Here is a 16,730-nt window from a genome sequence, read left to right as displayed (position 1 = left end):
CACATAGAGATGTCCAGAATTTACAGAAATTACAGGGCACTCGAGGCCTTTCAAGCCATATTTAGAGGTAGGAGGATGCACTGAGGTATGCAAAAGACATGGCGGAAGGGAGTAAAGGTGAATCCAGTCAAATCCCATTAACATGGACAAAATTAGGTTTAAACATGAACTACTGACTGATTGACCTTTTCTGCAAATGCTCAGAATATATGTCAGAATATCCCAGCCATGGCGTACTTTCCTTCGGCAAGAAATTTATCCACATTGTGCTGCACTCGACCCAGGAGAGGTAAATTTATTCTTTGAAATGCAACCACACTGTAAGAAGCTGCGGGGCTAAAGCCAGGGTAACAATATCCAATCAAGTGCATAGGGACACATTTGGCCGTCGATATGCACTAAATATGTTGATGCATGTTGGTATTATTATTATTATCTGTCGAAACCTGCATTAACAAGAACACTGATTGACTTAGCTGTTTTAAGAATGATAAAATGAGAGGATTAGTTTTACTTACATATGCAACAAGGATGGAACATCATCAAATATCTTGGGTTGTATAGAAGAGAGGGAGTTCTGGTGAAGCTCACTAAAAATATAAAAATAATAAACATAATCTTCGTTTTTATTTTTTTTCAATATTAATAAGGAGATGTGAATTTATTGACTGAAATAAAAAAAAGTTTGTAACACACTGACTGACCGACCGACCAACAAAATAAAACAATTGACATTCAAACTTCACATTGTTGGGGAATAATCAATCAAAGTAAATCAAATCAAATCAAATAAAATTATATTATACTGAATCAAATAAAGTCAAGCAAATACTTAAATCAAATCAAATAATGCCATATAACATAACAGATCAACTGATATCAAAGATTAATCAAATTTAGTAAATAAAATCAGTCAAATCAACTAAATCAAACTAAATCAAATCAAATTATACACTAGTATGACATCAATTACAATCATATCAAATTAAATCAAATCAATCAATGCAAACCAAATCAATTCAACTCAACTCAACTAAAACTAAACCAATTCATAATTAAAATCAGTCAAATGAACTAAATCAAACTAAATCCAATCAAATTATACACTAGTATGACATCAATTACAATCATATCAAATTAAATCAAATCAATCAAATCAATGCAAACCAAATCAATTCAATTCAAATAAAATAAAATCAATTCAACTCAACTAAAACTAAACCAATTCATAATTAAAATCAGTCAAATCAACTAAATCAAACTAAATCCAATCAAATTATACACTAGTATGACATCAATTACAATCATATCAAATTAAATCAAATTAAATAAATGAAATCAATGCAAATCAATTCAATTCAAATCAAATAAAACCAATTCAACTCAACTCAACTAAAACCAAACCAATTCATAATTAAAATCAGTCAAATCAATCTAAAATCAAATCCAATCAAATCATACACTAGTATGACATCAATTACAATCATATCAAATTAAATCAAATAAATCAAATCAATGCAAATCAAATCAATTCAATTCTATTCAAATCAAATAAAATCAATTCAACTCAACTCAACTAAAACAAAACCAATTCATAATTAAAATCAGTCAAATCAACTAAATCAAACAAAATCCAATCAAATTATACACTAATATGACATCAATTACAATCATATCAAATTAAATCAAATTAAATAAATCAAATCAATGCAAATCAATTCAATTCAAATAAAATAAAATCAATTCAATTCAACCCAACTAAAACCAAACCAATTCAAATCAAATAAAACTAATTCAACCAAACTAAAACCAAACCAATTCAAATCAAATAAAACTAATTCAACCCAACTAAATCCAAACCAATTCAAATCAAATAAAACTAATTCAACCCAACTAAAACCAAACCAATTCAAATCAAATAAAACTAATTCAACCCAACTAAAACCAAACCAATTCAAATCAAATAAAACTAATTCAACCCAACTAAAACCAAACCAATTCAAATCAAATAAAACTAATTCAACCCAATTAAAACCAAACCAATTCAAATCAAATAAAACTAATTCAACCCAACTAAAACCAAACCAGTTCAAATCAAATAAAACTAATTCAACCCAACTAAAACCAAACCAATTCAGAACAAATAAAACTAATTCAACCCAACTAAAACCAAACCAATTCAAATCAAATAAAACTAATTCAACCCAACTAAAACCAAACCAATTCAAATCAAATAAAACTAATTCAACCCAACTAAAACCAAACCAGTTCAAATCAAATAAAACTAATTCAACCCAACTAAAACCAAACCAATTCAAAACAAATAAAACTAATTCAACCCAACTAAAACCAAACCAATTCAAATCAAATAAAACTAATTCAACCCAACTAAAACCAAACCAATTCAAATCAAATTAATTCAAATCAAATCACAGGCAGGTACTCACAGGATCTTAAGTTGCCTGAGTTGAGCAAGTGCCCTTGGAGCCAAGTAGGTGATCACATTGTTACTCAGGTTCCTATTTCAATATAGAAAATAAAAAGTTTTATTTTTGAAAAAAAAAATTTTTTAGTGAATTATCAATTATTGAGTAGAATTTCCATACATTCCTCGATGAATATGAGCCAAGATTGGAGGTTATCCAGCTACTGTGTATTCAGTTATCACAAGAAAAAACAAGGAAACACAGTCAAAAGCTAAAAAATAAAACACTAATAGAGATAATAAAGACAGTTACCACTTTCAAAGGGGAATTCACTCTAGTTCAAATGTTGTTTTTAGAGGTAAAAGAAAAGTCAGACAGTTTGAACACTATCACATAAACAATAAGAAATTCATGAATTTACACAAGGTGTAAAAATTAGTGATCACTATATCCATGGAGACTTCAAATTGGCTGCATATATGAAGTCATAGTGATGTAAGGCAAGGACTGCTTGTCCACTTCCTCCAATAAATTACATAGCTCAACGTCTTTTTTTATTCCTTTCAAACTTTTACTATTCCGTGTTTCATATTTTCTCCTTTCCTACACAACATCCCATGTCTAAGGTTGGATCCCCCTTTAATGATATCAGAGTGGATATAAGCACGTTTTTATTACTATCATTACTTCTTTTCAGCAATTGTTTGCAAAGCTACATATGTTATGGTGCCAATGAGATACAAAGATAACAAAAGATGAGTTTTAGAGGATATTTAGTGTAACTTACAGGTGTATTAGAGGGCTGTCTTTGAAGACCTCAAGGTTTCTCTTGGAGACTGAGGAGATCTGATTATCATCTACCGAGAGGAAGGTCAGATTATACATCCTCTTCAAGGAATCCGATGGGAAGGTTGAAATCTGATTCATGCTCAGTCCTCTGAAATGACAAGCAGAAAATAATCATCAAAATGGTAATATACAGTGATGCTAAAGAGCTAATGAGCACCACTAGACAATGCGCTCTTTCATGCTGAAGTCTTGAGTGGAGACATCACTACAGAATTCGGCAAGCCCAGAGAAACAAACTTTATTGAATGTACATGTAATATCTTATTACCCGATTTCACAATTAAATATCTCAAACATGGCAGAATTTGAACACTTGAAATATGTTCATTATCTGGTGGGGTTCACTAACGTTTTAGCACCAACACATAATAAAAAAAAAAAAAATTTAGCACCACTGAAAATGTATGAAATCAATAAATAGCATATAATGTGATGTATTATACAAATAATGGACAGTTGTAAGTGTGTCATAACAATGTGGGACAAGCATAAGGTTTTTGTGCTGAGTGATATCGCGAAGAAATTTGCGAGGGTACAAAAAAGCCTAAAATTCCTTTAAAAAGATGTACTTTTCACCCCAAAACTACATGTTTAGAGTCAGATTTGAGCGAAGTGTGGGAGGTGGGTGGTGTTAAGAATAGGTAAAGCCGACATCCGTGACATAATTAAAATATCGGTGCAGTTGTTTGGGGGGTGAATTCAGGGAATATTTGTCAAGGGTACCATTTTGCTTCCAATAATTAGGGTAGGGTAGGGTTTCACATGCCAATAAGGGGTGTTGTCAGAATATGGAAAATACTTGTTTAGGGTGCTTTTCAAAAACCAATGGTCGTACCTGCCATCCAATTCTCAAAAGAACTTAACACCACAGTTTTTTCTGTGTAGAAAGGTTTATGGAGTGCTACTTACAGATATTCAATGTTTGTTCCTGAGAATAGCCCTGGTGGAACCCAATCTATGTTGTTTTCCATGACACTCCTATAAGAATAAAAAAATATAGAAAAACAGTCAAATTCAAGAAACAATCTCATTCCTATACAGGTGCTGGAATGGAAATTAGAAAAAACATATCATTATGAAAATACAAAGGCCCATATTCTGATGTCAGGTTTAATTCAATCTCTGGTTTGAAGTTGTGGTTTAACAATGAATAGTCAATAATTGCATAAATCTCTAACAGTAAAAATTCAATTCATTTTTCTCTCTCAACGCATTCTTTACTGTTTTGGAAGGATGAATAAGATAGCTTTCTTCACCATTCAAAAGTTAGGAAAGAGGACAGTAATCATGAGAAACATACAATGCAAGAAGAATTTTGACATTTTTGGCTTTCCATAATTTCAGCACAGAGTTAGACCATGGTCTATGTTAAACCTGACTTCAGAATATGGGCCAAAGTGTCAAATAACAAGAAAATTATCACAGTACACAAGAATGGAAAAGTCCTGTTCATACATAGAAAATAATTCAATAAGCTTAGAACTATGCAATAGTCTCCCAATGAGAATTTTCAAGAGGAAGTCAACCGACTTGCAATGTCTTTGGGGTTCAGGAAAATAGCAAACACTTCTATACTTACACTTCTTTGAGGGATGGAGGAAATGTCAGCGGTGAATACGTGTAGACATCAAAATTTATACCATTCCTAGTAACATCTCTGTCATAAAAAAAAAAAAAAGAAAGAATGGGTTGCAAAAAATGTATGAAATTATGATGAATGAAACTGGCATACAGTATGTGCCATAGTGTGTTCACAGTGTGGCACCAAGTGTGAAATCACAGTGACCAAGAAAAAGAAGGAGAAAGAGAAAGAGAAAGACAAGGAAGGAGAAAGATGCAGAAAAGGGGGAAAAAGAGAAGGGAAAGAAAAAGAAGAAGAAAAGGAAATAAAGGGAAAGAAAAAGTAGAAATGGAAAGAAGAGGAATATAAAGGAAAAAGGAAAGACAGAAAAAGATATTTCCCGGAAAATCATGCCAAAATTGATACAATTATTCATCGCAGAATAAAATTTTCATTTTAAAGAGTTGAATTTTTCTGCTTGCTAACTTTATTCTCTTTGCCTTATTTTTAAAAGTTAGCCCCATATGTTGGATCCCATAAAAAAACACTTTATTCAATCAAAATGGTTACACTAAATGACTTCTCATCTAAACTAGTCTACAAACACAGACTCTAATTGACACTTAAATCAAGGCGTTGTTATCAATGAAAGTCTTACTGCAAATTCTAACTTACATGCTTTTAATGAGTTGTGAATAATCCCACTTAGCCCCAGCAGAGCAAAAATTAAGGCCTCTTGAGCGTTTTTCAACAAAACAATAATATGCAGAACTTTCACATGATTTTTATTTTCCAACAGAAATAAACAATTTGGACAATGGAAACATGATTTCCCAACATTCTTGCTTGAATTAATCAATCACTCTGATCTATAACAAATTTAAAGATTAACTTACAGTTTCTCCAAGCTTGTGCACATAGAAACATCAGGAAACGTTGTGATGGGGGTATTGTGTATGGTTCTGTTGAAAAAAATGGTAAAAAACAATCACGAGAGAGATTAATTGATTTTGTATTGAAATATTGATTCAGAAAACTGCCTTTATTTACCACAAATGAGATGCATATGTATATGAGAATATCAAGGCGAAAGCACATATTTTTAAAATAAAGGCTTCAAGTATACCAAACAAAAACACTGTATGCTTTGACATGGTAATTCACCTGGCTCATTGCTTAACCCATTGAAAGTGGTTATATTTGGGGGGAAAGCCCCCACCCCTCCCCTTAAACTCAAGTAAAAAAATCAATCGCAAGTCCCAAATGCACTGTTGATTGGTTGAAAATCAAGTTACGCATGATTTTTAGAGTTGCGATTTCTGCAACGGACCTCTGTAGGATTGATACATGTTCCTTATAGCCAATATCTTGAACCGATGAATACTTACAATGATGTTAACTTGGTGAGGTTGTGGAATGTATCGGTAGCAATCCTCTCTAAACTTCCTCCCACAATAGTACTGGACGATAAAATAAAATGATAAAATGATAATGTGGAGCGTTGTGGCCCAGTGGATTAGTCTTCGGACTTTGATCACAGAGGGTCGTGGGTTCGAATCCCAGCCATGGCGTTATTTCCTTCGGCAAGAAATTCATCCCCATTGTGCTGCACTCAACCCAGTAAAGGTAAATGGGTATTGGTAGGAAGTAATTCCTTAAAAGCTGTGTGCGCTATGAATGCCTAGCTTAGCCGGGTAATATAGGAGCGCCTTGAGCACCTAACAAGGTGGATATGTGCGCAATATTAATACAAATAGGAAAATGGTAAACTAATTTTAACTAGGTCTACATCCACTTTGTGTTCTTTATTACATTAGGTCTCATTCTACATGGTCAAATCCTAAGGGAAAGTTGAACTTTGCTCTCAATTGCACATAAAGAAAAAAATCTTTTTCAGTACAGTAATGCAATTATTAAAAAAAAACACTGAACACTCTCAACTGGCAACACATAGAAATCAGTGAAATCAATGATACAATGAAATTACTGTTTACAACGGAATTACTCTTTATAACAAACACTATTCGTAACTACAAATAGCAATTCTTAAATTGAATCTGGCAATGTGTGATTGGCTAACACTAATTTGACTTTATATAAATCTGAGCTAGAAGGTCGCATTTGTCACCTGTGTGTGTGATATGTTACAAAAATGAAGTCAAGAAAAAATCGCATCCAAAAATCATTATTTAGTGCTTCAAAAGTGAAATATAAAGTGACCGGAAACACCATCTTAATTACATCCCATACACTTATGTGCTCTATTTAAGCATCTTTAAGACGCCTAATTACAAAATTGGGTTTTGCCTTGTACTAGTACTTTTAGCTTTTTATTCTCAATAATGGTTGTTTTCAGGGTTTTTTCAGTTCTAATACATGTACTTGTACACATGTTTCATCTTGGTTTGAGAATTTTGAAATCGGCTGCTCACAAAGTTAAATAAATCCTTTAAATCTCATCCTCTATCCAAATTTGATTTTTGTTTTAAACTGTGTAACTGCCTAAACTGAAATCATGATAAGTGTTGCCAATTTAAGAAATAAGAGCAGATCAATAAAAAAAAGCTACAAAAAGCAATTCTTAAATTGAATCTGGCAATGTTAATATTAAATTTTGCATTTTGTTTCCTTTTCACTCATCCTCCATCCATATTTGATTTTTTTTTACTGTGTAACTGCCTAAACTGAATTCATGATCAGTGTTGCCAATTTGAGAAATGAGAGCAGATTAATCAAAAATTGAGTGTACCTCTATGGGATAAGGGCAAATAAGCCTCACTTACATTTCTTCAACATCTTTTGAAAAGGTGGACGATGTCAGATTCGCAAAGTTGTAGTTCTTGACAAATCTGTGAAAATAATCAGAGTATATACAAATATTAGGAATTTTCAGGGATTTTTTATATAGGCCTATATACATATATTTTCCAAGTGTAACTGGCTTAAAGGGACACTCCAGCTGAAAAAGTTTGTATCTACATAATTATTGTATATTATAATAATTATAAAAATTGACAATGACAATGATAGAAGAATGACAATATAGAAGAAATTTTAAAAAAGTTTTATATTACTAGAGGAAATACAACAATCATTTATGAAATTTCCAGTGTCCTGCAGTTTTGCTGGGGTTTTTTCTCTTCAAATCAACTTTTCATTGGGGTAGACTTGACCTTAAAGATACAAAATTTACTTAACAAAGTAAAAACTAAAAACAAAATGAGAATCTTACACTGTCGTTGCTGAAGAGCAGTCTATGGTCAGATCATTTTCATCTATAGTACACCCAGTATTACTTCGGCCATTGTAATCAGCATTAGCTCTTCCATAGCCGCCAGAGATCGCAGACGTTGCTGACCAAATGCCGTTGAAGCGGTCATTTCCAGCTATTATAAGAAAGGTAAGTGACGGTCGTGTAATCTATAGAGTACTAATAACATAATATACTTGGGTGTAAAATATAAAGTCATGTAGTAGTAGTAGTAGTAATAGTAGTTAGAGTAGTAGTAGTAGTAGCAGCAGCAGCAGCAGCAGCAGCAGCAGCAGCAGCAGCAGCAGCAGCAGCAGTAGTAGCAGTAGTAGTAGTAATATTGTTATGTTAATAATAATAAAAATACATCATCATCATAATAATCACCAGCATCATCATGATCATCTTCTTCATCACCATCACCACCGTAATCATCATCATTCAAGTTATATCAGTCATGAGCCCTTTTATACATCATCCATATTTGAATGCAACATAAGTCAGCTGTAAAATATTAAAGTTATGATATTCTTTATCTCAACAAACTGACAGTAACATGCACATCCTGGTCAGTATTCAAAACAAGGAAACCATTCATGTCCCAAAGTTGATATACATCTATTGTATCGTATCATTATTAGCCTAAAGTACCCTTTTAAAGTTACCTGTTCTAATTGCATATCATCATCAGTGTCAGCATCAGGTGTTTCAAAATTGAGAGCAAATAATACCAGGTTTGGGGATAAATCTGATAACTTTAAAATTTATTTCTTAATGTTTCAAAATTTCAAAGTTCCAATTGGGAAGGAGGGCAAAAGTTCAAAAAGGGAAGGTGGGCAAAACGACTGGGAAGGGGGCAAATCCCCCCCCCCTCCATCTTGGTGCCACCACTGTTCATTTTAACTACATGTATTAATGACTGCCTGGACAGTCTACTTACTGGCATAATCGATTCCAAAGTCCTCATATCTCTGGTTCCAATAATCAGGTCCGTACCAAGTGGCACTGGTCAAAGAGAAGAACAGGACTAGAACGTAAAGGAACACCGAGTAATGTACAGTGTTACCCATCTTCATTATCACGATATTTCAGATGCTACCTCATCAAAAATCTGGAGAGAATAAACATAGAGGGAGAGAAAATGGGTTGTTTCTTGGTTGGTTAAATTCATAACAAGTGGAATGCCTCTGGCTGTCTCACCTGCATCACGCGATTCAACATAGCAGCAGGGCTGACTTTGAAAACTACTATAACTCGCACAACATGTTCAGTGATACTTGGTTACTCTTATTTCCACATTTTATGAATTCGACCAATACACTTACAGAGATAGGATGGTAATTCAACAAATACCCCCAATGTGGCCAAAATTCATTGACCTCACATGACCTTTGACCTTGATCATGTGACATGAAACTTGTACAGGATATTCAGTGATACTTGAATACTCTTATGTCCAAGTTTCAAAAGTCGGATCAATAAACTTCCAAAGTTTTGATGGTAATTTAATAGATACCCCCATTATGGCCAAAGTTCATTGACCTTTGACCTTGGTCATGTGACCTAAAAATGAGCACAGGATGTTCAGTGATACTTGATTACTCTTATGTCCAAGTTTTATGAACTAGACCAACATACTTTCAAAGTTATGATGGTAATTCAACAAATACCCCCTATTCGGCCAAAGTTTATTGACCCTAAATGACCTTTGACCTTGATCATATGACCTGAAACTTGCACAGGATGTTCAGTGATACGTGATTACTATTATGTCCAAGTTTCATGAATGCAGATCCAAAAACTTTTAAAGTTTTGATTTTAATTCAATAGATACCCCCAATCGGCCAAAGTTCATTGAGCCCAAATGACCTTTGACCTTGGTCATGTGACATGAAACTCATGCAGGATGTTTGGTGATACTTGATTAATCTTATGTCTAAGTTTAATGACCTAGGTCCATATATTTCCTAAGTTATGATGAAATTTCAAAAACTTAACCTCAGGTTAAGATTTTGATGATGATTCCCCCAACATGGTCTAAGTTCATTGACCCTCCATGTAAATGACCTTTGATCTTGGTCATGTGACATGAAACTCTAATAGGATGTTCAGTAATACTTGATTAACCTTATGGCCAAGTTTCATGAACTAGGTCCATATACTTATTAAGTTATGATGTCATTTCAAAAACTTAACCTCAGGTTAAGATTTGATGTTGACACCGCCGTCGCCGTCAGAAAAGCGGCGCCTATAGTCTCACTCTGCTATACAGGTGAGACAAAAATACACTTTTATTTCGAAGCAAATAGTTAGTTATTTGTAACAGAAAGTACAACAAAAAATATAATCAAGAAAATTTTATGAAATAATAGTGATAACCCGCTTCATATTATCTACACAAATTGAATGTATTCTCCCAAATTCAATTCAAAATAAAATTGCTTCTGTTAATTCTAAAGTTTGCTACCATTATCGTGAGGGGCCATGTTCACAATAATACCACGATGCAAGAAAGAAAGTAACTACATGTATTAACGTTATACAAACATGCATACATAAATAATTACATTTTATTCTGTCAGAAATATTGGATAGGGATGGCATAGAGTAGGCAAAAAAATATTTGCACCCAGTCTAAAAGTGGGTCAAAAAAGAAATTACTTCATTAAATTTCATGAATGCATGTAGAAAGCATTGCAATTGGCTTTGCTGTCTACATTATAGGGTTGAAGGAGGATTTATCTTGTCAACATATCCTGAAGAAAAAATTTGTGTGAATGACCCAAGGTTCGCTTTTCTTTAGATGCACCCATTAAATGCTTGTTAGACCCCCTCGATGCTATTTTCACCATTTATATTAAGCTTAGAAATTACCCATGCATGGCTTCTCTTTGTGATAAATCTATACAATGCCAACAGAGACTCCATTCACATTGTACAGTGTACACATACACAAAGCATAGAAAAGAAGGACCTTTTACACTACAAAATCTCCATTCACACTATGCACTATATACAAAATATAGTAATGGAGAAATTGTTCACACTAAAAAACTATATGCACACTCATAAAAAACAGATACGTGTAAAATAATCACACGCACGAGAGAATAATCTTTCATAAACTTTTATCTCCATTCATACTGTGAACAATACACAAAACACAGAAATGGAGAAATTGTTTACAATACAAAAACTATGCGTATTCCTTAAAAAAAAAAGTCATGTGTAAAATAATAACATGCATGAGTACGTGATTTTTCATAAACATGTATCTCTATTCTTATATGCACTATTTAACATAGAAATTGAGAAATTGTTCATTTTATGGGCGACTGAACTTCCAAATTTTTCCCAATGATAAATATATTACGCTTTTATATTATAGTGCTTCATACATCAGATCCCCACAACTTAGCGCTTTAACAGTATATGCACTTTTACCACTACCTAGTCCTAGGGAGCATTCTGGCAAATATATTTGAAAAATAAATTGCTAAGCACAATAGCCTAAATTTAATCAGGAACCTTCTTAACACCAGGGTATAGAGCAGCAAATGAAGTGTGGATTGACATTTTATCCAATGGACAGTAGGGCATGGTGGATTCAAACAACCCTCTGATTGTAAGGCAAAAGTCAGAACTACCATATCAAACGTTACGCATCCAATTTCGCCTAATGGTTATTTTCCTTGAGAAATGGATATAAGAAAAAAAAGATAATTGATAAAAACATGTATTTCATCTTCACTGTTTATATTAACATATACACAGGTTATTATCTATATTGCCACCATTAGTGGATCCAAGGGGGGGGACAGGCCGGCCTGTCCCCCCCCCCCCACCCTTTGAGAGTGATAATCAATTCTGTAATGTAAACATACCATTTTTACTCAAGTGTGACCCGCTCTTTGAAAGTGAAGACTTTTTTTTTTTGCTTGTCAAATTTTCATCTGGAAAATGTGCCCCCCTTTTGGAAAATCCTGGTTCCTCCCCTTATTGCCACTATGGGAAAGCTAAGATTATGCTAACACTGATTAACAAGTCTGATATAAAAACTATGTGGAATCAAAAATTCAAAGAAAACATACTCTAAATCTCAATGTTGTAATGCATGACTAGCTGACTACTACACATATTCAAGACTGCAAACAGGGATTGCACAGTAAAACACTGTTTAAATTTAAAGGACAAGTCCACCCCAACAAAAACTTGATTTGAATAAAAAGAGAAAAATTCAACAAGCATAACACTGAAAATTTCATCAAAATCGGATGTAAAATAAGAAAGTTATGGAATTTTAAAGTTTCGCTTATTTTCAACAAAATAGTTACATGAACGAGCCAGTTCCATCCAAATGAGAGAGTTGATGATAACATCACTCACTCACTATTTCTTTTGTATTTTATTATATGAAATATGAAATATTTTGATTTTCTCATCATTGTCATGTGAAATGAAGTTTCATTCCTCCCTGAACACGTGGAATTCCATTATTTTAACATTTTGTGCTTCAGGCAAGGAGGTCCTAATCGTCAAATTCGTAAAGATTGAAATATTGTATAATTCAAACAATAAAAAACAAAAGAAATAGTGAGTGACATCATCGACTCTCTCATTTGGATGTAACTGGCTCGTTCATATAACTATTTTGTTGAAAATAAACGAAACTTTGAAATGTCATAACTTTCTTATTTTACATCCGATTTTGATGAAATTTTCAGCATTGTGCTTGTCTTATTTTTCTCTATTGATTCAAATCAACATTTTTCTGAGGTGGACTTGACCTTTAATGCCGTTAACTACACGAGACTTACAGTAGTTGATTAAACAGTGTTCAAAGTTATATAATTCTCAATAAATTAAGCCTGGTTGCTTAAACTTTTAAATAACTGCTGAAAAAAAATCATATAGTAAACAAGTTTTGTATGAAATTCTAAACATTTTTACTGTTGTGTGATTTTGAGGAGACCAACTCATGTACATGTATAATGAATGTGAATCGAGTCACGCTCAAATGCCTAAAAGCCTAATGCTTTACTGAAACATGTACAGGACTCTAATAAAAAAATGCCTATTGCCTGATATTTGACATCTTGTAGTCTGTAGGCCTTAAGCCCGCATGAACACATATAGTTTTTTTTCTACCTAAATGCTCCATTGTGTCCAAAATAGGAAGAGATGGAGCTTTATGACAGAAATTTAACATCTCGAAATAGATTGTAGGCCCTATAATTGTAAAGTTTTTTTTATTACATTTAGTGTAAATACTCTGTTCTGAACAGAAGATGAATAGAGAACTTATGACAACAGTTTGAAAAATTGTAGGCCCTACAGGCATTCATTTTACATTTTTTTTTACCTCTAGTGTAAATGCTCCAATCTGACCACAGGTGGACATTTTAGGGGGTTTCCCCTATTAAGCTCAAAAAGGTCACAAATCTTATTGATCCTCTATGGAAACCCTATTGTAGGCGATAATCCGGAGGCCCTCACCAAAAACTATTGAAATATAAAAAAGGGAATTTCAAACTAATCCTTCCCTATTGCCAATGAGGAAGCTGGAATGGGAATATCAGGGTCTGTGCTCGGATTAGATGGAGATTGACAATAATTATCAAATTTGAACAAAATGTAAAAAAATCCTGAATTGAATTACACGTATTGTCAATATGGCCTTCTGCAGATTAGTGCACTATTACTGATCCCGATCATCATCCTGATCTGAACAATCTCTAAATCATTTGTAATGGAGATGCAATTATTGCGCTAGTTTGCTGGATTAATCTTGAGATTGCATTCCCAAGTCAACTTGGGATTATTTGCAAAATAGAGCGCTATTTTACAAATAATCCCACTAATTCCAAGTGCAGACGCACTCTGGAAAATTTATTCACCGTGTCGGACCATAATGCATCGATGCCTCGCTTGAGCAGGAAACGCTCTTCTTGCGATGGTGAAGACAGGGTTTCTTGAATCTCGAGATTAATCGCAAAGAGGGCCGATTGGGCTAAAATCTCTAGATTGAGTAAACTCGGGCTGGTGCAGCACAGCCTAATGATTAACAAGTATCATGAATGTATTCTAACTCAATAAACCACCATCCCCCTCCTCTCTCTCTCTCTACCTACTTTTCTTACTCCCTCCCCCCATCATATTCACTCAATTTATTATTAAAAGAAAATATTACAACTATCAAAATTCCACTGTCACACTCTCAAATAAATTCTGAATAAATCAAGTGATAACTTATCAGACTGAATTGGAAATTGTAATTAATTAATTTTTAACTGTATGTTAAACAAGCTCCCTCTCTGAAAAGTAGCTTCACTTGAAATCAATTCCAATTTAGTTTATGAAACTGCAAAATCAGGAACTGGTACAAGTTAATGTATGCTGGTTGGATTTGCACATTAGTGGTGAATAGCAAACATTTATCAAACACTCTCTCTTAAAACACAAGATAGATTCCTCTCCCTTATAACACTGGAGAGGTCCAAACTACAACACATCTATTCAAATATTGACCATTACACATTGATCTATTTACCTCCTTAAGAAACCAGAAGGGGTGCATGTTTGCCCCCCCCCCCACACCTCTTAAGACTCGGAGTAAGTAAAACATCTCTCACCTTGTATCTTCCCACAAAGTATTGTGGAGCGATTGAAGAATAAACTTCTGAAACTGTATCCTTTGGTGTTTTTAATGTTGCCTTTTGTAATAGTCTCTTTCTCTAACCTTTCTTTCTCAGTCCCCCCCCCCCTCCCTCCCTCTCCTTCCTCCCCTCCCTCCCTCTCAACCCCTCTCTCCCTCCCTCCCTCACAAAGTATTGCTTTGTTCTGCAGAAAACATTTTTCTTTGTTTCATCACGTTTACGTTCTGAAAGCCGTTTATTTCTGCGACCAACAAAATTTGTGGTTTGAACTAAATGTCTAAGAGGCTGTTCTCACTATGCTCCTAAAACTAGTTCACTGGAAACTAGTTTAGTGGAAACTAGTTTAACGTGTAGTGAGAACGGTGGAAGGGGTCTTGGAAGTGATCTTCTAAACCAGTTTGGAAAACCACCTCGCGATGTAGTTTTCAAGATCACTGGTTTTAGAGTGAGGACACAACCGTTCTCCGGGGACAATCTTCGCACATTTTGAGCGCGCTACTCCACACGACAGGTGTATAATGCCTATGCTGCGGTTTCGAATTTCGCGCGAAACGTGTCACCCCACTAAGAGCGTTTCCATAGCAACAAGAGCGCTTTACATGATGTGATTTTGAAAACCACTTTCGTGTGATCAAGTGGGAATGCTAGCAAAGCGATCTTCCAAACTGGTTTCCTGAATCGGTTTCCAGTAACCTAGTTTTAGAAAGCGTAATGAGAATGGCCTCTAAATGTTTCTCAGGCAAAAAGGTGTCCATCAAACCCAACAGATTTCTAACAACTATCGCTTGTTTGCACCAAGCTCTTAAAAATACAAAGCTTTTGCTACAAGTATTTGCCAATAAGATTTGTTACTGAAGCATTCACAGGTTGAATAAATATACTTGTCAAACTTTTTTCTAATGGAGGTAGGAGAGAAGAACAATTTCAGTATCCTACATGTAGCTACACCTGTACTGGAAGGAATAAATTTTGGCTTTAAACTCATATTAGAGATCTAACTGAGCACTTTTCAGTTTTGCACCTAAAATTGGCATATATATTTACATACTTTTGTACTTTCTCACAGTTTGAAAGAATCAAATACAGATCCTAAAAAGTCAAATTAACAGAAATGAGCAAATTTTCATGGCAAAATAGTCTTTCTCTGAAATCTTAAGAGTGAATGTTTAAAATGCTTTTTATTCAAGAATGACAAAACACGTTGCGATATAAGAGGGGCTATTGTTTTTGCACATGAAACGATACAGCAGGGTCAATTCAGCTCAATAATTCTGCATTAAGAATTTTTGTTTAATTCAATCTGATTATCATATTGGAAAATTCACATTTTTTAACAGGACTTTTAAAAAAATCGATGTACAATTGAAGGCAGCACAGATGTGTAAATAGGGGGCTTGGGCACTTACCCCCCCCCCCCCTCCCCACCAGAAAAAAGGAGGAAAGAACAAAATGGGTGAAATACAATGATTATCATGTCTAAAATTGTCGCAGGATTAGATTTTTTTAGGTGAAATTTTTACTTGCTCACAACTAGCCATATTCCTATCTATCTCTATACTTGATTTGTAATGTTGTGTTTCACTGTTATTGTCCATATTAGTGTTTGTAAAATTGAGAGTGATCCAATCCTGTATGTGTGGATTTTGATCAATCAATTTTGAAACTTGAAACAAAACATTTTGCGCAAAACGCCTTGTTCTGCCCCATCAATTTTTTTGGTGGCTCATCATTTCTACACTTGAACAACCAATCTTTTTACCCCCACTATTTCTTCTTAGAGCACAATGAATCCTTGATCATGATTATTATTGTGTAATTCACAATTGATGGACCAACAGCATGATTTTATATAGCGCACAATAGACACGACTGAACGGTTTGAACAGTTGAAGTTTATCTTCTTATGGCGAAAATATGAATTTTTTTGTCTTGTGCAGTGCACCATATTACAACCAAAAAGCATGACTGAACAATAATTGAAGTTTCTT

At 34.0% G+C, this 16,730-nt stretch overlaps 1 protein-coding gene across 1 annotated transcript in view; it reads right to left on the bottom strand.

The window, feature by feature from the left end:
• LOC121417708 overlaps positions 1–16,730 on the bottom strand; it is a 106,879-nt gene that overhangs the window by 84,674 nt on the left and 5,475 nt on the right. Inside the window, exons 2-11 of the mRNA XM_041611442.1 lie at positions 9,027–9,197; positions 8,069–8,222; positions 7,620–7,685; positions 6,225–6,296; positions 5,733–5,798; positions 4,855–4,932; positions 4,185–4,253; positions 3,214–3,363; positions 2,448–2,519; positions 519–590 (exon numbers count right to left, since the gene is read on the bottom strand). Of these exons, the coding sequence (XP_041467376.1) occupies positions 519–590; positions 2,448–2,519; positions 3,214–3,363; positions 4,185–4,253; positions 4,855–4,932; positions 5,733–5,798; positions 6,225–6,296; positions 7,620–7,685; positions 8,069–8,222; positions 9,027–9,162 (935 nt within the window). The 5' untranslated portion in view covers positions 9,163–9,197. The remainder of the gene's footprint in view (positions 1–518; positions 591–2,447; positions 2,520–3,213; positions 3,364–4,184; positions 4,254–4,854; positions 4,933–5,732; positions 5,799–6,224; positions 6,297–7,619; positions 7,686–8,068; positions 8,223–9,026; positions 9,198–16,730) is intronic.

The sequence above is a fragment of the Lytechinus variegatus genome, chromosome 6 (assembly GCF_018143015.1).
Source record: "Lytechinus variegatus isolate NC3 chromosome 6, Lvar_3.0, whole genome shotgun sequence".
NCBI lineage: Eukaryota > Metazoa > Echinodermata > Echinoidea > Temnopleuroida > Toxopneustidae > Lytechinus > Lytechinus variegatus.
This window is presented reverse-complemented; position numbering and strand designations above follow the sequence as displayed.